This window comes from Apis dorsata, unplaced genomic scaffold (assembly GCF_000469605.1).
Source record: "Apis dorsata unplaced genomic scaffold, Apis dorsata 1.3 scaffold_99, whole genome shotgun sequence".
NCBI lineage: Eukaryota > Metazoa > Arthropoda > Insecta > Hymenoptera > Apidae > Apis > Apis dorsata.
Window position 1 is genome coordinate 758,472 of NW_006263397.1, and position 25,405 is coordinate 783,876.

At 27.0% G+C, this 25,405-nt stretch overlaps 4 protein-coding genes across 7 annotated transcripts in view; all 4 read right to left on the reverse strand.

The window, feature by feature from the left end:
• Window positions 1-11,070, reverse strand: part of LOC102672479 (proteoglycan Cow) — a 187,571-nt gene extending 176,501 nt beyond the window's left edge. For both annotated transcript variants that reach the window (XM_031508770.1, XM_006612165.2), the window contains exon 1: window positions 10,692-11,070. In XM_031508770.1, the coding sequence (XP_031364630.1) occupies window positions 10,692-10,793 (102 nt within the window). In that variant the 5' untranslated portion in view covers window positions 10,794-11,070. The remainder of the gene's footprint in view (window positions 1-10,691) is intronic.
• A 1,867-nt stretch (window positions 11,071-12,937) lies between these two features.
• LOC102672333 (inorganic pyrophosphatase) lies at window positions 12,938-16,549 on the reverse strand. Of its 2 annotated transcripts, none has more exons than XM_006612164.2 (8): window positions 16,218-16,410; window positions 15,104-15,339; window positions 14,511-14,597; window positions 14,362-14,425; window positions 14,220-14,282; window positions 13,932-14,145; window positions 13,747-13,856; window positions 12,938-13,469 (listed from the first exon to the last, which is right to left on the reverse strand). In XM_006612164.2, the coding sequence occupies exons 1-8, from the start codon at window positions 16,408-16,410 to the stop codon at window positions 13,438-13,440; spliced, it is 999 nt and encodes a 332-aa protein (XP_006612227.1). In that variant the 3' UTR covers window positions 12,938-13,437. The 2 variants fall into 2 exon arrangements, with proteins under 2 accessions (XP_006612227.1, XP_031364627.1); XM_031508767.1 differs by lacking the exon at window positions 12,938-13,469 and adding an exon at window positions 13,593-13,653 and having other exon boundaries at window positions 16,218-16,549.
• Window positions 16,550-17,894: 1,345 nt separating this feature from the next.
• LOC102672005 (tubulin alpha-2/alpha-4 chain-like) lies at window positions 17,895-22,629 on the reverse strand. Of its 2 annotated transcripts, none has more exons than XM_006612162.2 (9): window positions 22,481-22,629; window positions 20,237-20,459; window positions 20,004-20,108; window positions 19,727-19,923; window positions 19,569-19,661; window positions 19,030-19,215; window positions 18,663-18,911; window positions 18,227-18,390; window positions 17,895-18,114 (listed from the first exon to the last, which is right to left on the reverse strand). In XM_006612162.2, exons 1-9 carry the CDS (start codon window positions 22,481-22,483, stop codon window positions 17,988-17,990), a joined length of 1,347 nt encoding a protein of 448 aa, XP_006612225.1. In that variant the 5' UTR covers window positions 22,484-22,629; the 3' UTR covers window positions 17,895-17,987. The 2 variants fall into 2 exon arrangements, with proteins under 2 accessions (XP_006612225.1, XP_006612224.1); XM_006612161.2 differs by lacking the exon at window positions 22,481-22,629 and adding an exon at window positions 20,646-20,694.
• Window positions 22,630-23,016: 387 nt separating this feature from the next.
• Window positions 23,017-25,120, reverse strand: LOC102672607 (chromatin assembly factor 1 subunit B). Its single transcript, XM_006612166.2, has 6 exons — window positions 24,836-25,120; window positions 24,630-24,762; window positions 24,249-24,552; window positions 23,916-24,179; window positions 23,614-23,841; window positions 23,017-23,551 (listed from the first exon to the last, which is right to left on the reverse strand). Exons 1-6 carry the CDS (start codon window positions 24,974-24,976, stop codon window positions 23,026-23,028), a joined length of 1,596 nt encoding a protein of 531 aa, XP_006612229.1. The 5' UTR covers window positions 24,977-25,120; the 3' UTR covers window positions 23,017-23,025.
• Window positions 25,121-25,405: the final 285 nt, after the last annotated feature.

Consider the following 25,405-nt stretch of genomic DNA (forward strand, 5'->3'; position numbering starts at 1 on the left):
CTAGAAACGTGATAGTCGATTCAGATTGCTCGAAATATATTCCTCGTTAAATCTGGTTTCGTTTTTTTTATGCTTTTTATATTTTTCCCCCTATTTCGTTCTTTTTCGAATTTTTTTGTGTGTGAGTTTTTTTTTCCTTTTTTTTTTTTTTTTTCCCCTCCCCTTTTTTCCCCCTCCCATATCCAAAAGCCACTTTTTTCCTGCCGCACGAACGCTCCGAGACGAAATAAATCCGACGACCTACATAAAACAAAATCTCATTCAGGTTGATCGTGACTCATTGCAGCTTCGCGTTAAAATGGAATGGGGAAAAAAAAGGAATAAAATAAATAAATAAATAAATAAATAAATAAAGTTAATGAAACGAACGCGCGCATCGATACCAATGGTCGTTTTCGCGACTAACAAGCGACAATTTGACAAAGAAAATCGATAGTTCGATATGGCGGTCGTTCTTTTATAATTTTGGAGAAGAGTTGGAAATAATAATTTTTAATCTTCTTTCGTGATTAATTCTATATATTCAATATGCAATAATATTATATAACGATATACTGTGTAATTTGTTATTAGACAATTTTATTATAATTATTATAAAAATATATACTATTATGTACGTACATATACATAAGCACAAGTGTACAATAGAAAATTTACGATTAAAATTTACGATTTCCAACTTCATCGCTGCTCAACTCGGCGAAATATGAATTGAAATGAAATATGAAAGTATGAAAGTGCACGAGCCTTCAACAACAATATCTCCACGAGCTTCTAAAACTGTGCACCTTAAGCTGTTTCGCGCCATAACCGCATAACCCCACTCATATGCAAATCAATAATCCTGTCAGCTCTGAGGCGCAAAAAGTAACTGCAAACCCTATCAATCCACCTTTCAACCACTCCATACAATCTCCTCCTGTCATATCCCCATCCACTCTAACATCCATTCCAAGTCGATGACATAGGCGACGCATCCATATACTGTCTAATGCAACCGATGATGCAATCCTTATGCTTGGAAAATTGATATTGATCATTCAAGAAGATAAAAAAAAAGAAAAAATTAAAAGTAACGATTATAGAGATTCGAAGATAGAGATATAAATAATATATTGTACAATAATTGTACAATTTAATATTAAAAAAAGATCCTGTTAATATTGTCCAAGGAATATAAAATTACTTTATTACGTAATTAGATGTATTAATAGAAACAATATACTCTTTAATTACTTTTTTCATTATCGAATCTGTCGTTGAAAAAAAGGAAACAACTATTTCTATCCATCCAATTCTATTCTCCAACTATACCTGATCGCTAATCAATAACAATGATGCAACATCTCGAACGAGGTAATCTTCGTCCACGGTTATCAAGACGGAATTAAGGAACGAGCAAACAAGCGTTCGCAAACGAGACGTGGAGGAGCGTGTTAGAGGCAAGAAGGATCGTGTTCGCCACACCTTCTAAAGCAGTTTCGCGCGGTCATAAACAATAAGCTCGCGGAGTCGATCGGCGAAGCCTGATTGCAAGGTGAATGGATGTGACACCGGTGGAGAGGAGTGCTGGCAAATGTGTCGGCCGGCATTCCCCGCGTTCCTGCCACCTACAACGTTCAAGGCGATTCGCTTCACCTGTCTTTGCTGCATTGCACCAGAGCGCAACATCCGCCGTTCCTGGAACGACGATCGTCCACTGGCTTTACGACTTCTTGCCTCGTACGGGATTCGCTTTACCCGGGGAAAAGCGAAAATTTTAAGTATGGACGATCCCGCAAGCCCACGATTCCCGGTAAAGCAACGTTGAAATGGATCGTTTGACGAAGAGATTGCTTTCGTAACGGGGAAATTTTCCTTCTTAAAGAGATTTAACGGAAGTTTGGATCGGTGGAGCACAGATTTGTGGATATTTTGTAAATTTTTGGATATATTTAATGTTTGGAAATATTACTTTTTTTTTTCTTTTTTTAATATTCACGAACGAAAGAAATAAGCGTTTCGAGAATTGTCAAATTCCATTTTGTGAAGTGGAAAATTTTTTTTTAATCATTATTTTTTATTATATCTTTTATAACTTTGCTCATCGCCGATTAATTTCAATCGAAACGAAAATGGAATTTTATTTTTGAAGACATAAAAATGTGTCGTGTCCCAATTGCGCGTTTCTAGAATGAAACATACAAAACGGAAAATGTATTCAATTATCCTGTCGCGAATAATCATTTCGTCCATTTAAAAAAAAAAAAATGTACAACTAGAACAATGGTTCATATTTGTTTGAGTCAAGTTTTTAAATAAGGAAGCTAGAGATAAATTTTTCAAAATTCAAAGAAATATTTTTCTATCTACGTATTCCTAACACTCTTGTTACAAATCAATTCATAACAATGATGCAATGTTTCTTTATCATCGATATAAAGTCGCATTTACATTGCGCAATTCTCCTCTCTCTTAAATCGTTCAAAATTAATATAAATTACGTTTCAATCGGATAAAATAGAAATCAATTGGTTCGATCAAATGACTAATGTAAATGCAGCTTAATATTATGATCAAAATACAATAGAAACCAAATGCATACACCGATCGATAATAATATCTCGGTATCAAAGTGCGGCACAAGATTTTAATCCTTGCGCAAAATCGCGTAACAAAACAGATCATGAGAATTGAAACCTCAAATCAATAGAATGCAATATTTCTTATGTTACACGCATATTTTAACAACAGAACTGGTTCTGGTTCATTTGTACCATTGTGTACTATACATATCAATATTAGATATAGATTTATAATTCAACCTATTTATATTGATATATTTCCACGATAATTTCTTGTAACTTGTAACAAGAAAGAAGTAGAAAAAAATAAAATAAAATAAAAGAATAAGACATTCGAATGGAATACAAATTATCGTTATCCTATAAGATGCACTATCGTTCTCATAATTTATGCTTTACATAAATGAGATGAATAATAATATTACATATTAAATAAGGTATTGTTAAGTGATAAAAAAAACTCACGACCATAAAAATAATGAATATAACAAGATACAATCTTCTTCAATCCATAAATTTTTTTTATCTTTAACCATTTTCGTTGCAACTTGCGTTCACGGTAAATAAAATTCAATTTCTTTCGAGTCGATCCGACAACGAATAAAATCGTGCAAAATTAACAATTCAAGGAAACGAGAAGAAAATAGAGCCGCGTAAATCTCCAGATCCTCTACATACATGCGTATATTTCCCCCTACAGAGACAAACGAGAGATAAGAAAAGGAAAGGCGGGAGCTTCGTTACCCACGATTTCCGGTGAATTCCATCCGGCCTCGACCAATTACCGTGCACCAGTGCAGTGACAAGAAAATTGTACATAGGAACAAAATTCTCCGCGAGATCTCGCGGCGTTCGCCGCCACTTTATTCCTCGCTAAGAGGTTTATAAAAGCTTCCTAGGAGACAGGCAAGCCTCCTCCGCTCTTCTGCCCTCGCGGTTTCCGTAAATTCGAGTTTACGAACACCTTCGTGCACGCTTACCTGCGACCTATAAAGGGCCGTTTTCGAAGAGCGTGCGTGCCCGTCATAAATATCTGGTCGAACCGGTATTCGGATTACACGGAGTCCGAGATGTCCGTGGCCGCGATGCCTCGAAATTTATGAAAAGCGTATTGAGTTTTTTAAAGGGCTCTTAATGGCCGCTTTTACCCTACCTAAGTAAAAACTGTGCTGTTGGATCATCGTTCCAGTTTCTCCTCGTCGTTCCTCTTATTATTTTTTTCCTTTTTTTTTATCCCTCTCGTTACCTTTTTTTTTTTTTACTTGTTGTCTTCATTTCTGACGGAGTTGGCACGGTAGCGAAGTGCATAAATATAATAAACGAACGAAATTTTACGAACAAGCGGAAATTACTGGCCAATCATTGTTGAAAGACGGTCTAATGATTTTTTAATTGAGAGAGAGAGAGGAGGAAGAGGATAAAAAATTGCGATTCGACTTTGATGAAAATGGAGACTTGTCTTGCACATTAATTAATTTAATCGATCTTCCGTTTTATATCATATTATATATGGCGACATGAATTTAACGATTACGATATTTAGGCATGACATCATGTGAAAAATATTGAAATATCTCAAATAACTCGGACACGTTTCATATTCTAAATTTAAAATTGGAGTTTGAAATTAAATTTCTAATTTCTGGTGAATTAACTCGTTCTTATCGTATGCTCAATCCAACGCACGTTTTCAATTGCATAAGTGAACAAAAGATTCGATCTTTGGAATTCGTTTTGATTAATGTAGAACCTCGATTAACTGGATTGCGATTTATTCGTGGCCTCGATTCATCCGAGTCCCGGTCAACTATGTTTCAATTATCTGAGAATAACCCATAAGATACGAAAAATCGCATGATCAAATATTTATAAGTGCAAAATTCCATTAGGATTTCATATAATAAGGTCGTTCGTTTATCCAATAGAAATCTATACTAATTCTCTTTAGCGCTATGATTATCTGATTAACAAGAATTTCATAATATTTAATATAATTTCTTAATCACGATAATCATATTGTTTAACAAATCAAAGATACAAAATATATTTCCAATTACATCATAAAGATATTCGTGTAAGTAGAAAACAGAATTCACATATGTATATACACATTTTTGATTCAAATTTCAATTATCTCGATCTACCTATCCCCTATTTAATTCACTTTGCGAACCTCTACACTCCTACCACCCTTTAATAATATGAAACTTTAATGGTGATATTCAATTAGAGAAATAAGTCTGTAAATATAGCTCACGTATTACTTAAACGAGTATAAACACGTGAACAGTATTAGGACGTTGATCCTTGAACTGCGTGATGATATCTCAACTTTATACAACCATTCAGATTTCGAATAGCCGAGAGAGGGATTGTGTAAAAGGAAAAGGGGTTGGAGCGCACGAAACACACTCGGTCGAGTAGCTTCCAGGACAAAGGAGATAATCCAGTGATCTCGAGTGTCCCGTGTCTGCACAGACACGAGAAGACGGGGGAGGGGGTGAAAAGCGTGGAAAACACGCGAGAAATGTACAGGCGAAACGAAAACTCGCGTGACAAAGCGCGAGGATTGGAGCGGACGAGGATGAAAATATCACGCAGGAACAGGTTTCGATCCTGCTGTTGAAAAGTTCAAGGTTCGGAAGGAAGGTGGTGATGGTTTGATATAAAATAACAGTAATTATGCAAATCATTATCGGGGGAGAATCGCTCGATATGATTATCTTTCCCTTTGATCTCTGATGGGCAAGGGTTATCAATCTTTGTGATCGTTGAAATGTTGAACTTTGAACGTATTTCGGTAGTAAAGGAAATTATTAATAGGAAGAAAGATGGGATATGTATATTTCAAAGTGAGAAAGGAAGGAAGGATTATGGTGCATTCGTTTGAAGCTCGATCTTAATATTATATCGAATCGAAAATGAAGATAAATTGAACAAAGTAATACATTAATGTTGGCGTAAAATTCTATAAAGTTTCTAAAAATTTCTCTTTTCCTTTTTCTGCAATATATTTTATCTCTTATACTTTTTCAAAATTTTTTTAGAATAACGAATTAATTTTAACTTTAATAATACTTTACCATTTGTTATATTTTATACACGTTATGCATTTATAGAATATTCTAATGTGGTAGAATATTAACCTATAAAACTGATTTTGCCATTTAATGTTATTTAAAGTATTTTTATAGAAGATCATCAAGTGATTTGATTATTTAAAACATAATTACTAATTAAAATATATAAGAGCAATTTGTATCTAATCAACTTATTAACTCTTCAATATTTATATAATTCATAAATTTTGCAATCATCAAAAATTTAACTAACGGAAATGCTCTTAAAAATTAAAAGAAAACCGAACGAAGAATATTTTTAGGGCGAAATATTTAAAATATTTAATATTTTCAGCCTGATGATTGGGCGAGAAGGGAGGAAATGATCGCAAAAGATATCCTGGGAGAGAAATAAAAGAAGAAAGGATGGATAACGAAAGGACGCGGCTCGACACGGAACTGCACCCACCTCGATAAAATATGCACCACTCGATATCTATTATTACTATTACGTTCTCGTGACGGTGGTGCTGTTCGTGTCATAAAGTATGAACGAACGCAACAAGAGAAATTACTATCGCGACCCGAGGTAAGTAGTAATTTATGAGGAACAATAGGTCGTGAAAAAGAGCGGGTGCAACCGGTACGCTCGTTTACCTTCGCGCCACTAGGTCACACGGTATTCTCCTCTCTCCCGTGTCAGATCGATACCAGGAATTCTTTTCCATTACGCCACGAGATAATCGATTTTCTCTCCGATGGAAAGCGCCCGCCGGCGTGTATACCTATAAACCGCATCCCGCCAAGAAACAGAGAGAAAGCAGACAGGCAGAGAGACGGATTGCGGTTCGCGACACAAGGCTGCGGCTCGATTATTGAAATTACAAAACGGGAATAGCACGATCCGCAATAACGTGGCTTTAATGAACGTCGTTTCGTGGCATGCCTCGTGAAGGCAAACTTCTGCTACCAGTCTTTGGATATAATGGAACACCTGTACACACGGATTCTAGTTGGGATTTAAATTATCCGTCGTTTCGTTTATCTGTCTGCGCTTTGATTTCGTTTTAATTATTTAGGAAATACGTGAAATTGTAAAGGGTGAACAATTCGAACGGAGGAAAAATTCGAGATCAAATTTTTATACGATAGATGAATATTAAATGGGGGAAAAAAAGTGTATGTATCATGAAGGATCTTGATAATCTATGATAATAAATTTGGACTACAGTTTCGTTCGGAAATGTATACCTGTATGCAGGTAGGTGGAAAAAAATTATTGATTTCTGATCCTTTCGAGTTTTAAAATTTCCAGGGAGGAGTAATTCTAGATTTTATATAATAGAATGAGATAGCAATCCTGATCATAAAAAAGATTCATGATAATAACATAAAAAATAATTTTCAATATATCTTAACTAAAAAATTATTCTCTTAAAAGTTTTAATCCAATTTATTCCAACACGATTTTTATCGTTATTTCTATGTATGCAAAATTTTATTTCTCGAAAAAACAAATTTATCTCTAATTAATAAATAATCCTAAAAATATAACTCTTGAAATATTCTGTAAATGCAGATCGTGTTAAGAAAGTGAAAAGAGAATCTTGAAATCCCGTTTTTTTGATCCTTTCTTTCCAAGTGTTAAACTTTAAAACCCATTGTTCTGTGCATGATGAAAACATAAACAGTACAAAAAGAGCCGAGTAAAAATTGAATGGCAATTCCATTTTTACGTGCAATTTTATTTCCATTTTCAATCGAACTCGACAAGTCACGAAGGTAGAGGAAGAAAAAGAAAGAAAAGTTTCCACTCGAGAAATATAGAAACAATTGTTATCGAATCAAGTCTGATCGATTGGCTTCGGTTACGGTAAATAAATGATAAGCTTAATTCGTATCGGAGAGTTTCTTCGAGCACCTCCGAACTGAAGGCAGAACAAAAGCTATATTTCTGATTTACGATCGATTCCATCACGTGTGTATCATCTCGTGATTGCGATAGTCACGTTAACCCTTTACACTCGAAAGATAACTATCACTTGTCGATCGAATTTGTACAGAATAAATAATTGAGAGGCAAAATTGAAAAACGTATTTGTAAGAAATACATTATTTTTTAACAAATTTTTTAAAAATCTTTATAGAGGTAATATTTTCCAGAAATAAAACAATTATTAAAATTTTCCTCGGAGTAATGTACCGTTAATTATATAAGAATAATCTATCGTTGATTTAACATTTTATTTTACATATATATTATTATATACATATATATTAGTGTATATATATATACTAAATTATTTATACTATATACATATACATATACATATGCATCTGTAAATTTTTCGAATGTAAAGGATTAAAATTGACATATATAGAATGCAAACGAAAATACAAACAAACGATCGTGCGCAGAAATTACGATTGAAGATTGATCATGTAAAAATATCGATGAAAACGAAGGTTAATTTATATAAATTAACCAAAAAAAAATTAAAGAGATAAAAAATCGCTCAAATAAACAACTGATAAATCAACAAATATTCGACTAAATATGATGATATACATATTTCTTCTAATTAGAGATCTTTTACGAGGGTAGTTTAACCAATTACGTTTCCAGTTAATGTATTGTACGAATAAACAGAAGCAAAATTTGGATCAGCATAATTAACTCGTATCGTAGATATACTCGGATCGTAGATATTTGTATCCTTCAATATAGATATAATCGTTATAGAATTATTATTTATGGATGAAAGACACAGATAATGCAAAAAATATATTACATTGATAGTGAAAATTTCGAATTTTATATATTTCTTTTTAGTATTCTAATAATGAATAGAATGATAATAAATGTTAATAATGATCTACCATGAATGACAAAATTTTACATCAAATTTTTTTTAAATATCAAAATAAATTATCAATATTCTCTTTACTTTACAAAAATTTTCATATGTTTATTTATTTCCTATATATAATGTATATAAATATAAATTTTCAATTTAATAGAATCATAGTTAATGAAAATTTGTCAAATAAAAATTGTCTTGATATTAAAATCTTTAAAATTTTGATATTTATCCAATACTGCAATTTAGTCATAATTTCATGCCATAATTGGAATGCTGATAAAACTTATAAAATACTCATAAGATAGCGAATAAATAGTATACATAGTATATAATAATATACATATGCTATACAACATTTTGCTATATTCTCATGATGTTCGTGGAAAACACCATATTGTTTACGAGGTAACGAAGGGGAACAACGACGAAAAAACGTAATTATCGCGAAAACAAAGTGTTATTGGTAAGTGGTTCAACAGTTTCTCACGCAGGAAAGCTGATGCAACGCGTGTTTTCTACTCATGTGCATTGGCGAGTCAAAAAATGGCAATGCGGATTATAAAAGAGAAAAGATAAGAGGGTCAAGTGTCGGTGGTAGCATACAACAGTGAGGCAGTGACGTATAGAGTTATAACGTTATAGCAATGGCAAAATTGGGGCAGCGTCGCTGAAAACGCCGCTTCATAAATTTAAAGTGCGCGCGATATTAAGCTCTCGCGCGCATTAATATGAACCCTTCGACCGAGGCTCAAGAACAACGCTAACTGGCCGGCCATAGAAAGATAAACGCACACATGCATTCTGTTCCTGACCTTGTTTTCGAATTCCTCGCAGTTCCGGATATTAAACGATAGTTGTAGAACACGAAATGATTTTGCGAATCGAATGTACTTTGAAGTGTTTGCAAGATGAAAACAAGGTCAAAAATATACAATATCTATACAAACATAAAATACGAAATGGAAAAATAAAACTTTATTAATTCTAAATTTATCCCTAAGGCGGATTTTAATGATAAAGATATATCCTGTTTTATAGAAAAGGAACAGACATAAGAATATATATAAAATAAAAAAAATATAAGTTACTTTATAAGTAAAAATATAAGTTAATTTATATTAAATTTCTTTGTTGTCTTTTATTATCTGACACTCTGCATTGCAGTCAAAAATATATTACGAACTAATTGTATTTTAATTATATTTTAAAATTTGCATATACTAAAAGGCATATCGTGTACCCTGTATATATAATGTAAAGTGTTCATGTAGATATATGCTTGTATATCTAACATAATTATTTTCAATCACGATGTTTATTTAGGCAAGATCGAATGCATAGAAAGTGAACACGCGATAAACGTCCTAAAGAAAATAAACAATTGCATCGATAACTTGCATTAAGGAACCGATCCGATGTTATATGAAAGTAAAAGTGCCTATATTGCGTGCTCTCCAGCTACTTGTGAACCATAGTTATAAATACATTGTGAAGTGAATTTTATGAACTATTAAAGAAAATTGTCATCAATTACATTCCATTAACAAAAAAAGAAGAATTTTTATTTATGGATTCTTCGATATTATATACTTATTAAAAAATAAAGCGAATTTATGCATATTAGTTAAATAATGATTTAGAAAAACAAACCTATTGATCGACAAAATATAGAGAAAAATAAGATATTATTTTATTTCATTTTAATAGTTTTACGATATATTCAACCTTCCATTTTATTTGAATTGTATCTTTGGTAACACAAATTAAATATATATTTATGATCGAATGTTTCAAACTCGTTTAAACAACTTATAACTAACTTCAATCCGTTAACCGAAAAATATAACCAATCAAAAACGATATTCGATCTTCATTTTATCGATATATCGCTGTCAGCCAATTAAGATTCGTTTCATTATGGTTCATTTTACCGCGTTTTGAATTCCATTAATTTGAATAAAGTATTTCGCATAAATAGCTATTGTAGCATTGCACAGATTACAAAAATAAATTTGAAACCATGCTTATCTCTTCTAAATCGCGAAAATAAGAGTAAGCATTCGATACTTTCTAACTAGATATATTAATATCTGGAATTTCATTGGCTCCAAAACGCGACATATCAGCTAGCCGGTAGTGATCATACACGACAAAAGACGAACTAGGAACGTCATGTAGTCATAAATGAAATACAATAGACTCACCTCTTCAGCAAACTCGAAATCCCCATCAAATTTTCGCTTACACCTCGCCTCGGTGACTAGAACTAGCAGCACCGTGGCTACGAACATCCAGGAAAATCGCATGGTTCTTGTTTCCGCGGGAGAACACCGTCCACCGTGAACTGACGAAATGAGATGTCGCGCAAATTCCTGCAAACACGTGCACCGTCTCGATTCAAAAACTATGAACAAAAGATTTCCGCGAATGATGACAGCAAAACGATGAAAAGGCGCGCACGTCAACTTCGACACGTTCGTTTTCCCGTTTTCCACAAAGCGGAAGCGTTCAGTTCGACGGTCGAACGAGTTGTGACTGCGCGAACAGAGTCGAGGCGACGCCGCACTACCACAGACGCGTAGCCGCCTATTGGTCGGATTCCGGCGGATGAAGGGAAGGGACGGTGGGGGCTGCAGGAGGATAGCTATATAAACCGGACTACCCTTCTCTTTCTGTTCCTTTCCCATGGACTACGTACCTCGATGACTCTCCGGTAGCAAGATTCGCGCGAGCGCGTAGTATACTGCGCCAGTCAATACCTCCACCTGCTCTCGGTTCACCTAGCTGGTGTTGCCAGTGAGTTGACGAGAAAAAAGGGCGCGGGGAATTCGGCAGGAGGGCACTAAGAAGGAATCCAGTTTCGCATCAAATATTCGCTCAGAACTAACCTGGCAAGATTCTTTTTTTTCGTATCATTCTTTTTTTACTTCTGTACTTTTTCGAACTCACATCAAATTAGAAGTTTTTTGACAGATGATTTTAAGCTCGTCACAAATCGATGCTTCATCTCGTTTTATTACAATCAATGATGTTGCAGTGTATTTCTATGGAAAGAAAAAACTTGTTAAATTTATTAAACATAATCATAATTAAAAAATATCATAATAAGAAACTAAGAATTATTGTTATTTAGAAATATAGACATAACAAAAAGATAGACATAAAATATAGAATATATAACACCTAAAGTATTATATAAAATAATGTGGTTGGTACATGTTTTTTTTTTCGATCTAGAATTAAGTTCCATAATTTAATTGAAAATGAATTTCACTATTTCTTTATTTTTTAGACTAATGTATTAAAATAGTTATTATAAATAATTAAAAAGAAAATTTGAATTAACGATTATTAACAATTATATAAAAGGATGTTTATTACGTACATGTAATATAAATTATTACGTACATATAACTTTTATGCAAATTTATGGAAAAAATGATGGGAATAAATTGAAATAATAGAAATACAAAATCGAATAATCAATCAGAAAACGATTATTAGAATATTCATAAACATCCTCAAGCATTTAAAAAAAAATCTACAACGAATTTTCTCAAAAAACAATATAAGCTCAATCATAAAATTAAATCGTTACTGTTATCAAGTTTTTAAGGAAAATTAATGTTATCACGATGTGATTCTCAAATAATGGCACAATAGAATGTATCTATGTATAGTATACTTTTAGAACTTACGTTCAAGATTTTAGTAGCATAGGATATAAGTGGCAGGTACTTTCTAGCATTCCTTTAAGTTTCATCCTTTCTTTGAAGGTACTTAAAGACATAAAAGCAGACCTGTATTTCGAGTGGAAAGTTGTCATGGCAATTTATCTTACTATTTTCTTACTGTACAACCTGCACTATATCTTAACCCCCACCTTTTCCTCATCGAGCTATTTTCCTCGGGTAGAGACATTTCCCATGGGAGTAGAAACTAGAAAGACAACGTCACGTAGATATCTTCTTTACAAAATAGATCACATCACCGAGAAAGACAAAAGGAAAAATATTATTAAACTAACGCAATCACTATTTCATATTTATTAAATATTGTCTCTTTTGCTTTTTAACTTTCTTACAATATTATTTATTAATTACAACTTGATAAAGCAAAATCGCAAAATTAAAATATGATATACGTATATATATTGACTATTTATGAGATAATGAGATTCACTATTTTTCTATCAAAATTTTAAATAATCATAATTTTTTGATTATTACAAAAATGTTATTAAAATATATTAATAATTTAAATTTAATTATTAGCTAATTAATCATCTATTTTTAAATTTTTTTAAATATTTCAAAGTAAATAATATAAATTTTCACAATATAATTTTTTTTACATATTTATTTTTATAATTTTATAATTATATTTTTAATAATATCTTATTATATTATTTTTTAAATATAAAATTATCAAAAATGAATAATAAAAATACAGGATTTAAAATCTTTAATGAAATTACAAACTAATTTATTGTTACATTATATCTATAATGTAAGGAAAATAAAAATAAATCTATTTATCTAGAATATTCTATTCTTGGATACTGATGGAAAGCTGCATCACAACCTTATAAGAGTATATGTAATTTCTATTATATATTATTATTTGTGTTCATGTACGTACAGTACAGTAACAAGATAATTTGATACATAGTTAAAAAATACTTAGAAAACTTTGTACATACTTTCCAATTCGATAGTTATAAATATATTAAAATAATAAATAATAATAAGATACATAAAGTTTAGTTTTAATAATTGAATAAGTATTGCTTGTTTCGGTACTGCAAGCACATGCTATATCATTTAAATATAATCTATAACTATTAAATGTATTAAAATTTATGCAGCAGTATTCCATTATGTGCCCTAAAAACAAGCAAGTGTGTGCACACATCAAAGGATGCATTGATATGAGAATATCCCTTTATTCTCATTTAAGATGCACGTAATGCCATTTATTGACTGAAATCAAATATAAAAATTTAAGTAATTAATATTAAAATTTTAAAATAATTATTTAATGCCATAGAAAAAATATATACAACAAATAATAATATAGATAGAATTAATTAATAATATTTTTAATATCTTGAGTTATATATTTATAATTTATGTTGCAATAATTGAATGAAGTGAAATTTATTAACTGTAAATAAATATTATTAATGTTATATGTTATTTAAATTTGATTAATTTAAATATAAATGAATATTGATATAAATGAATATTTCTAACTTACCAATAGGATCTACTGATTGAGGTTCTGATAGTTCTGCAGCTTTTTCCAATACTTCTTCAGCAGTTTCTATAGTAGTTTTAAATGGACTGCCTGATATAGTTGTGTTAGTACTGTAAATAAAATTTGTATTTGTAATTTAATTTTAAATACATTTTTTGAATGAAATATTTGAAGAATTTACAAACCATGCAATTCCTCCTGCAGGAGCTTCTCGTTTAATAAGATTTTGCCAATGCTGATGTACTTCTTCCACAATATGTAAAGCAAAATCTCTCGATTTTGCTTCACCATTGAATGCAAATTGATTCTCTGGTTTACCATCTGGTATTTTATAAATCTTGAACCATTCAATAGTAGCTTTCATTAATCCTGGATAATGTTTTTCAATGTCAGATACATCTATAAAATATATTATAAATTTTGAGATTACATATAATTGATAATCAAGTATCATTATCAGAAATAATCCTTACCATTCATTTGTTCTGCCAAGGGATCATTGACATCAATAACAATAATCTTCCAATCAGTTTCACCTAAAATCAATAAAGATAAGATAATACAATGAGTAATTCTTAAATATTCAATATTATTTATTCATTCAATATTACATACCTTCATCAATGAGTGCAACACAACCTAAAACTTTTACTTTTAAGATTTCTCCTCTTTTTGCAACCTAATAATAAATATTTTATTTATTAATTTAATAAATATTTTATTAAATAACTAAATAACTAAATAATTTTTTAAAATGTTCTTACCTTGTATCCTATTTCAAGGACATCAATGGGATCATTGTCTCCTTTGCATCCAGTGGCTTCATCTAAAACTTCAGGATTTTCCCATGTCTATTTATAAGAAATATGTGCATATAAATATCTCATCTTACAAATATATTTAACAAAATATTTAAATACAAAAAAATATTAATTAATTAAATAATATAATATAAAATAAATATAAAATAAAATAGAAAAAAAAATTAATCACTTTACAATAAATAAAATAAATACAATAAATAAAAATAGTATAGATAATAATAGCCTTGAACTGAGAGCTTACATAAGCTTTGATAAGATTGTGTTCACACACTTTAGCAAAACATGTATGTATAGAAAAATGTATGTGCATGTTTGATCCATGCAATCATTCATTTTCTTCAATGAATTAATACTAATGAAATTGATGACATCATTCTATAAATGTGACATATCACAAAAGAGGAAATATATTATTTTTTGCTGATCACATTATAAATATAAATTCTTTTATGTTTTAATTTTTTTTTTTTTTTGATATTGATAATATTTTCTTTATATTGATAAATCTATTGCTAATAATTTTATTAAAATACCTGTGGCAATGCACCATAATTCCATATATATCCATGATGAGGAAAACAATTAGCAACATATCTTAATTTGCCTTTTTTAACATCTTGTTTAATAGGATTTAAAGTTTCTTTAAGATTAATCTCCATCTTTGCATTTGTCCATCTTGGTATTTCAACAACCATATTTAATATTTTATTACTTTCATCAGCATAAAGTGGAATGTCATGCATGGGTGAAATTGGGCCAACATCATTTCCTATAACAATTAGCTTATTCATTAAAGAATTATATGAATAATTTTTCTATAAATTAATATTTTTATAAAATATATAAAAATATAATAGAACAAAAAATATTTGAAAATATTTTTAAAACAAAATCATTGATAATGTAAATAAAAAGTAATTAAAAAGATATTAGAATAATCTGAATTGATACTAAAATATAATTAATTTAATGAGATTTTAATAAAGAAATTAATTAGTAAGATAATAAAAGACAATGAAAAATAAAGCAATAAAGATTAAAAAAAATGAAAAAACAATCGATTATAAACTATTTGAAAAAAAGATGAAATGAAAGTAAGCATATGTCTATCAAAAATAATTTTCAAATAAATTATTAATAATAATTAGAATATTGATTTAAAATTAAAAATTAAATTAATATTCGTAAAAATAGATATAAATTACGAATATATATAAGAAATAGAAAATTTTTTATAATATTAAAAGAATTCAAATCCTTTCACCAAAACTATGTCACGTTATAAAACTCTTATTAAAATAAAAAAATTTTAATTATAAACATATGAATTTATTTTAAATATATTAATAAATATATTTATTATTAAATATAGTTTTCATATATTAAAAAATATAAAATATTTGCAGAAAAAGCAAAACTTACAAAAAAAATTTATCCCTAATTTAACATACGAAAAAATTTGATTCTAATTTTTAAATTAAGAACGATACAAAATGAAAAAATCATGTTAAAAAACATAAGGTCACATAATAATATGTTCAAAAATTTTAATGAAGTCTCTGATGACGACATGCTAGTTCAATCGTTAAAAAAGTCATGATATGGGAACATTGATTCAATTTTAAGGTTATGTTATTAGATACTTACTGAAATAAATTCTATAATCAGTGCTATTTAGTGCACCCCTTTCGATAGTTGTATATGACATTTTTTTTGCGTATTTTTCAAACACAGAACACGATCGTGATTTAATAAGACTACCGGTTACTGTTAATTTCAGCGGATTGGCTAATTTATTTAAACCACGGCAACGTAACACGTGCAGCGTTAATACCGTCATCCTGACATCTAACGATGAAATTACATAGTAAAATTTTGTTATAACGTGACAAGAAATGAAGTTTTGATAACATATCGCTTATAATAATTACTCATTGATATACATCCAAGAAATTAATCAAACAAGATAAATGTATTAGTAAGTATATATATTTATTGAATGAATTGATGCTTCTGTTGTAATGTATATGCAAAGAATTAATAAAATATAGGCAATCAATTTTATTATTTTATTTATTTTTACAGAAAAATACCGTATATCGTTTTATTCAAAATTATCGGTAATATGTTGGATAACATTATAGTTAAATATTTTTTTTGTAAAATTTGTGTTTTAATTTTTGAATCATCAAAAATTCTTATAATTATTTATGTGAAAACACTATTTTCAAAATTTTAATCAAAATATGACAAATTTTCGGAAATTTCAATATAATTAATGATTTTATTAATAATTATAAATAATATAAATATAAATAATAATTAACAAATTATTATTTATAAAATAATAATAAAATAATAAAAAAATTAAGTTTTTTGATAAAAAATAAAGAGGAAAAATAAATTAACGAATTAGTGCATTACATTAATAAATTATAAAATTAATAATAGAATATTGAAAATTATAACATTTAAATAATTCATATTAAAATATTTCTTTGATATTAATAACTATCTACATCATTATATATGGTTATTTTTTAAACTTAATCTTAATATGTTAATCTTAATATGTCTCACTTATAGTAATGGAGAAAAATAATGATAACATTTTATAAAATTTTGTATTATATATTTTGAAATATCGATCTTTGAACTCAATAGAAGAAATCAAATTAGAGTTTCTAGTTATAATCTAAATTACATACATTGATTCTTCTAAATCAAACGATTTTTTTCATAAATGAGAAACAGATTAGACGTGACATCTTACGGAATTTTTATTATATGTTCTAACATATCGATTTCAATCGATAAATATATATAAATATATTAAATTATAAATAATATGCATAATAATATTTTTATAATAAATGATAGTAATAATAAAAATATTTCGTTAAAATTTATTTTTAATCCTCATTTAATAAAAATAATTTTTTTTTAATATACATAATATTATGGAACTATTATTTTAATTATTTGTTTCATATAGTTTCATATCATGTATAAATATAATTATGTATAAAGTATGTGTAATATATATTTATATACTACAAGATTCTAACAGAACGAAATATTTTTTTTATTTGTAATTTTATATTAAAATTTAATTTTAATTTCACTTATTACTAATGCAATGTTGTTTTGAATCGAATCGATAATATTAAAAATAATACTAAAATGATAAGGACATTCAATATTGCTTCTTTATTTCATTCATAAATAAAAAAATATATTAAACGTTAGATCTATTCTATATGATAATATTCTATATATTTCTTATTTAATTTTGATACATCGATATAATTTACATTCAATCACTGCAAGATACAAAATATGATTTATTTTCTTAAGCTATTGATTTTATTTATTGTATTTTAATCAAATAACAATACTTTTGATATATTTAAAAAATTAATATTCTTCCTCATCTTCTGTATTAGTTGCATCTTCTTGAACTTCACGATAATCTAATTCCAAAGCAGCTAAATCTTCTCGTGCTTCTGCAAATTCACCTTCCTCCATGCCTTCACCAACAAACCTATAGTTTAGAATAATTTATTTTATTTATATATATATTTTTATGTTTTAATTTATATATATATTTTTATAAATTTAAATTTATATAAAAAAAATTATAAATATTAATTTACCAATGAACAAATGCTCGTTTAGCGTACATTAAATCAAATTTATTATCGATTCTAGCCCATGCTTCAATTATTGCAGTAGTATTACAAAGACAACATACAGCTCTTTCTACTTTTGCAAGATCACCTCCTGGTACTACAGTAGGTGGTTGATAATTTATTCCTACCTATATAAGAAATTAAATTTTTTATTTGAATAAAATTTGATTAAAAATCAATCTTTATAGAAATTAATGTTTTATAAATAATTTAAGATATTTTTATTTTATTTTTTTTTTATAATTATATTTTATATTATTTATATTCTAATTTATATATTTTAAATTATTATCATATTATTATCATATTATTATCATATTATCATATTCTATTAATTAATTAGCTATTATTATATTTTAAATTTTAAATTCATATTCTATTTTTATCTTATCAGACAAACCTTAAAACCAGTCGGACACCATTCAACAAATTGAACATGTTTTTGCCTTTTAATTGTTGCAATTGCTGCATTTACATCTTTAGGAACAACATCTCCTCTATAAAGCATGCATACCGCCATATATTTACCTCTACGCGGATCACAATTCACCATTTGATGATTTGGTTCAAAACAGGAATTCGTTATTTCCGCTACTGTAATTCTTTCATGACCAGCTTTTTCAGCTGATATAACAGGAGCATAAGTTGCCTATACAACAATTTTATCATATTTTATTAAAACATTTGTAAATATAAAATTTGAACATTTATAAGTATGATAACATTATTACATAAATATGACATTTCAAATTAAATTATTAACTTACAAGAGGAAAATGTATACGTGGATATGGTACTAAATTTGTTTGAAATTCAGTAAGATCAACGTTAAGAGCTCCATCAAATCGTAAACTTGCTGTTATAGATGAAACAATTTGTCCAATTAAACGGTTCAAATTAGTGTATGTTGGTCTATCAATGCTTAAGTTTCTTCTACATAATTCATAAATGGCCTGAAAAACGTTACGAATCATTATAATAAGTTGATGCAAAAAATGAAATTATTATGATTCTCCTCTTATATATATATACAAAAAAATGAAACTTTAATTTATTTTTAGAACATATATATTTTTGTATTTTTTTTAGAGAATTAAGAGAATTAAAAAAATATAATTTGAGAAGAGATACGCAAAATTTTTCAAGTAAATATTATTTACGAAATATATTAAGAATTACATTCTTGTAATTACATTATTGTATTTTATATGAAATTGTAACTTAGAGTAGAAATTATAATATAATTTTAAACTTAAGCTATATATAACTGTAAATTACTATAAAGATATTGAATAACATTACATACTTGATTGTCAACTATAAAGGCCACTTCACAATGTTCTAATGTTGGATGTGTATAAAGAATCGCATTATATGGTTCTACAACAGCAGTTGATACCTGACAAATATTCATGTAGTATATAATTATTAATTACATTTACTTATATATTATATGCTCTTTACCTGAGGTGCAGGATAAATGCTAAAAGTCAGTTTACTTTTTTTAGGATAATCGACGGATAATCTTTCCATAAGTAAACTCGAAAAACCTGAACCTGTACCTCCCCCGAACGAGTGAAAAATTAAGAAACCTTGCAAACCCCTGCATCGTTCAGTAAGTCTACGAATTCGATCTAAAGTGAGATCTATAATTTCTTTTCCTAAAAATATATATTTATCAATTATCAGAAGAATAATGAAATAAAATTTAATTTTCTGTTAATAAAACATTGTAATATACCTATTGTATAATGACCACGAGCATAATTATTTGCGGCATCTTCTTTTCCTGTGATTAATTGTTCCGGATGAAATAGTTGTCTATATGTGCCGGTACGAACTTCATCTGAAGTTTTATATGAAAAATTTATATAATTTTAATTTTACAATAATATTATTTGTTAATCAAATAAAAATCGAATTTTTTAGTTTTTAACAAAACTGAAAATTAAAACTTTTCGATTAATAACTTGCCTACTACTGTTGGTTCAAGATCGACAAAAACAGCTCTTGGAACATGTTTTCCTGAATCTGTTTCAGAAAAAAATGTGTTGAAAGAATCATCCCCATAACCAACAGTGGTATCACTGGGCATTTGCCCATTAGGTTGAATTCCATGTTCCAAGCAATATAATTCCCAGCACGCATTACCCATTTGAACACCAGCCTGTCCAATATGAATAGATATGCATTCCCGCTGTAATAATATAATATATTTAATTATATTTAATATTATTATCAATTAACAATTGCTTTCAATCGAAAAAAAATAAAAAATGTACTAATTTAAATTTTTAAAGAGATTAAAGGTATTTTTAAGTGTTAATAATCAAGAAAAATTAATTATAAACTATTAATTTTGTCTAAAATTTGAATATCATACCTTTTTCGCCATTTTTTTCATAGAATATTCTTTACAATTAATAATTAGTAATTTTATTTAAATAATTATGTTTAATAAAAAATAAAAAAGACGAAAAAATGTTTAAAAATAACATTTAAATGTATTTTAGAATTATCTATGCCATATATCCCCTTTATTTTTTTTATTTTATTGTAGATTAATGAAATATTTATCTTATTATAAATTATTTATTTGTGTATAAATGTTTTTTTTCTTATTAAACATTTCGAATAAATTATATAAGTTCTTTTTCTTCAAAAACATAAAGAAATACCTTTTATTATTAAAAATATATGAAATAATATTAAATCGAATTTTTCCAATCGAATCATTTAAATAATTTAATTCATTTAAATATTGAATCACTTATTGTTAAATTTAACGTTTTTAAAACTACTTCAGTTAATGCACTCCACACAATGTGATTACGAACTGATATGTTAAAATTCTATCGACATAAAGTAATTTTATATCTGTCAGTAAATTACAGCTTTTTTACCTTGACCTATTGTATCATCATTTATTAATCATGATCTAAAAAAGAAAGTCACATCGTTGTAAAGATAGATTCATCGCTGCTTTGCACATAAAACATAGATCATATACACTTCCGGAATGCATATATTTTACATTCTCTATATCATGCTAAAAATCGATTTTTATAGGTTGACATATAGTAACCATAGCAGCTTAAATCGAATATCGTTTTATGCGTGATACAATTTTGCAATTTTGCAAATAGATGATCTTTGCACGAAAAAAAAAATGATTGATAATTCGATTTCCTCTTTATATATATATATATATATATATATATATATATATATAAAGAGAGAGACAAATTGTGTACAATTATAAATATATTTATTAAATACAAATTAAACAATTTAAAACAATTAATTTTAAAATTATTTATTTCAATTATATAAGTATTTAAAAAGATTAAATATTTATACATAATAACATAATATTTAACATAATAATTTATGTTAAAATATCATTGTCAAATAAGTAATTGCGTTTCTTTCATTTTGCAATATAAATATTTTGTAATGTTTTTTTTAAACATATAATAGCAAATCTAATGATTTTATATAAAATTATTTTAAAATTGTGAAATATTAATTATAATGAAGTATTAATTATAGTTCAATTATTAATATTTTAAGTATATATTTTTTGAAAACAACAATAAATATTATTATTTATATAATGCATAATATAATAATAATGCATAATTTATGCTTATATAATGCATAAATTTGAATTTATATTCAAATTAGAAGGTTTAAATATAAATTAAAATATTATTTATTTATTATATTTTGTATAATAGTAAAAATTTTTCATTTCTTTGAAATATTTTTCCAGTTATAATATTCGTTGTATTCATGTTTCTATCTTAACTTGGGAAACTTTTGTTTAGGATTTTCTATTGACAGTTTTCTAATCGGTCGATTAAACTAGAAAGTATATATAAAAGAAAGTATGATACATTATAATTATACAATACCTTGGCTATAGACAATATTAATATTGCATAGTTTTGCATTATAATTTGCTAATTGTCGTAAAAATTTATAATTGTAATTTGGAAATCTAATCTTTAGTAATAATACTATATTATTCAGTTTAATCCATTCTGATCATATTATAAAAATTTTTTATAAATGTTTATAAAACAATAGTAAATAACTTTTTAAGTATAATTTTTTATAAATAAAATAATTTTTATTATAATTAATATTATAATTATGATTTTCATATTTTTAATATTAAATAATAATGCAATATATAATAAATAAAATATTTACCATTATTAATAATATAAATTCTCAAAGATGAAAGATCGTGTCAGGACAAACCACAATCCGACTACTGTCTGACTCAATGAATAGTCAGATCACTGTGATACGCCATATTATTATTTCTAGGTATATAATATCTGTTTTAAGTATCATAGGTGACAAAGTTAATACTATAGTACTCAGAATACTCGGTTAAAACATAAATATCACTAAAATCGTTCTTAGATAAATTTTATTTTACTTGCTAGATACTAAATAAAGAAAATGGAAAATTGATTAAAATTTATTTACAAATTTACTTATTTCATATTCATATTTAAAAATGTTATATATTAATAATATATAACAATTAATCAATTACTTACTTACTATTATAAACAAATGAATGTATTTCTATAAATATAAGGAAATGAATAATAAATTTGATTAAATTTATCATTAAAATATTTATTGTAATAATAAAAATTATAAAACGAAATATTATAAAAATATATATATGTAAATATTTAAATATGTAAATATATTTTATAATTATTAGTCACATTTCAAAGTTAAGATTGTTCCTTTTTAAGTCCTTTTGGACTAGAAAGTGTAATTAATTGTACTCTTCGAGGAGTTTTACTAGGGATTATTAATGGTACCTCTGATTTTTGAGATATATTTACTTTAACTTCATTAGTACTTTCTTCATTATAAACTAATTTAATATCTTCAGTCTCTTCAATTTCCATTTTATTATCTAAGTCTGTTTTTTGTTTAATTGTGTGATTTAATAATTTATTATTTTCATTTATGATATTTTGTGAATTTTCATTGAGAATTTTTTTTATTTCATGTTTTATGTCAATATCTATAGCACTATTATCTATATCAGCAGTGGCTGCAAGTTTTTCAGATACATTTTTAATATTAAAACTTGATGTTGTAAATTGTTTAAAATTATTATTAATACTATCAGATTTTGTTGGAATATCACTTTGTTTTTTATATTCTTGACCTAATTCACCTTTTTGAAAATGTATTATAGAACAATAACCATCTGTTGAAGATGCAATTAAAATTCTACCATCATCTGACCTAAAAATGATAAATAAATAAATTTTTTTTTCATTTAATAATATTAAATAATCATTTCTTACCATGCAACATCAGTTAATCTAGTATAATGAATATTTGATATTACAGCAATTGGTGAAATTTGTTGAGTATCATATATCATTATTGAGTGCTGTGTTGCAACAGCAAATACCATTCGATAAGGCAAAGCTATCATTGGTGTTGGACCATCGTTTTGTAATTCAAAATAAAGTGGACAACATCGAACTGCAATAGTACATTCATCTAAAGAAGGTAGAAGTACAAGAGGTCTGAAAATAAAATTATTATAAATTATTATAAAATATATTGTGTTATATATTATATTATATATCAATAAACTTACTCTTTTAAATTATATCTTGAAAAAATTAAAGTTGTATTAGATACCCTTTCTGATGTTTCTATAGGCTCAATTATACCAGAAGGTACAATAAGTAATAATCCATCTATAGAAAATGTTAATCTTCTAAAGAATGACTTAAAAGTATCATCATAAAATAAGCGTACTATTTTATCTTTTATTGGATGATTTGTTCGAGTTGGAATTTTTGTCTTATATACCCGTTGTACTGTTTTTTTAGTATTTATATCAATTAAACGGCATATTCTATAAATGTATAACTTGGTTATATATAAATATGTTAAAGATAACAAAAATATTATTAAAATTGAATACCTATCTGTACTTATTGTACATATATATTGATTACAAGGATCCCATGAAACACCTTGTACAAAACCTTTATGATCAGATAATATTGCTACAGAACGTCCTTTGTGAATATCCCATAAAATGGCTGTATTATCTACAGATCCAGAAACTAACATATTAGAATTTGGAGACCAACTGATGTCATAGACATCCTCAAGATGTCCTCTTAATACTTTCCAAGAAATCCATTGTTCTTTATCTTTAGTTTCTTCAGAAGTAATAAAAAATTCGCAATCCTCCTTTTGTTTCCATAAAACTATGGTTGATTCTATAAAATATATTTTAATTTACTTTTTTTAATTTTTTTTTAATCTTTCAATATATTTTAATATATTTTTTGCTAACCATCATCTCCTGAAGCTAAAATACTTTTTGATGGTGAAAATCGCACTACATTTACTGCCCTTTGATGCCGTTCTAAATCAGCAACGCACTTCACAATAGCACCTCCATTTTCATTCATTGTTAAATGCCATATCTGATTTAAAAAAATAATTAAAAATCATATTCACATATTATATTTAAATGATAAATTATTTGTATAATATTACCAAAATATGTGAATCAGCACCTCCGGTTACAACTCGCCAAAAAATTTCATCTTTTGATGTTTTATAAATTCCATTTTGTATATCAATACTCAAAACTGGATCACGATTATGCCATGAAATTTCAGGCGTTGTACACCACATAGTTTTAATTTAGAAATGTGATATAATAATATAAAAAATTATATTAAGATAATAAAAAAGATAAATAAAAGTTGCATTTAACCCGTTACAAGATATTACATTATTCCCGCCGGAACATGTGATTTTTTAAAATCCAATCTTAATTAGCTGTTTACTTTTCTCTAGTTAAATATCACTAGTGGTAATAGAATGAGAAAAATTAAAAACATTTATTGAAAAAAATTTATATAAAAAATTGAATATAAATAAATTTATTTTATATTTTTCTGAAAATAATATTTCAAATGATTATAAATTATTTATGTTACAAAAAATTAATTGATATATTATATATGCAAGAAAGATTAATAAATTTAGTATTATAAAAGATTATAAAAATATTTCATTGTACATATTTTAAATTATTTGATTAGATAAAAATTTGAAAAA

Bases quoted from the DNA above. Each gene is read 5' to 3' on its own strand.
- LOC102672333 (XM_031508767.1), bottom strand. From the start codon at position 16,410: ATGACGGTATTAACGCTGCACGTGTTACGTTGCCGTGGTTTAAATAAA. The intron at 14,146-14,219 runs GTAAGGATTATT...TATATTTTATAG, and splicing joins CTTGGCAGAACAAATGAATG to ATGTATCTGACATTGAAAAA. The intron at 13,857-13,931 runs GTTTGTAAATTC...TTTTATTTACAG, and splicing joins CCTGCAGGAGGAATTGCATG to TACTAACACAACTATATCAG.
- LOC102672607 (XM_006612166.2), bottom strand. From the start codon at position 24,976: ATGTGGTGTACAACGCCTGAAATTTCATGGCATAATCGTGATCCAGTT. The intron at 24,763-24,835 runs GTAATATTATAC...TTTTTAAATCAG, and splicing joins GTGCTGATTCACATATTTTG to ATATGGCATTTAACAATGAA. The intron at 23,842-23,915 runs GTAAGTTTATTG...TTTTATTTTCAG, and splicing joins TCAAGATATAATTTAAAAGA to ACCTCTTGTACTTCTACCTT.
- LOC102672005 (XM_006612161.2), bottom strand. From the start codon at position 20,666: ATGAAAAAAATGGCGAAAAAG. The intron at 20,460-20,645 runs GTATGATATTCA...ATATTATTACAG, and splicing joins TGAAAAAAATGGCGAAAAAG to CGGGAATGCATATCTATTCA. The intron at 18,115-18,226 runs GTAAATTAATAT...TCTAAACTATAG, and splicing joins AAACGAGCATTTGTTCATTG to GTTTGTTGGTGAAGGCATGG.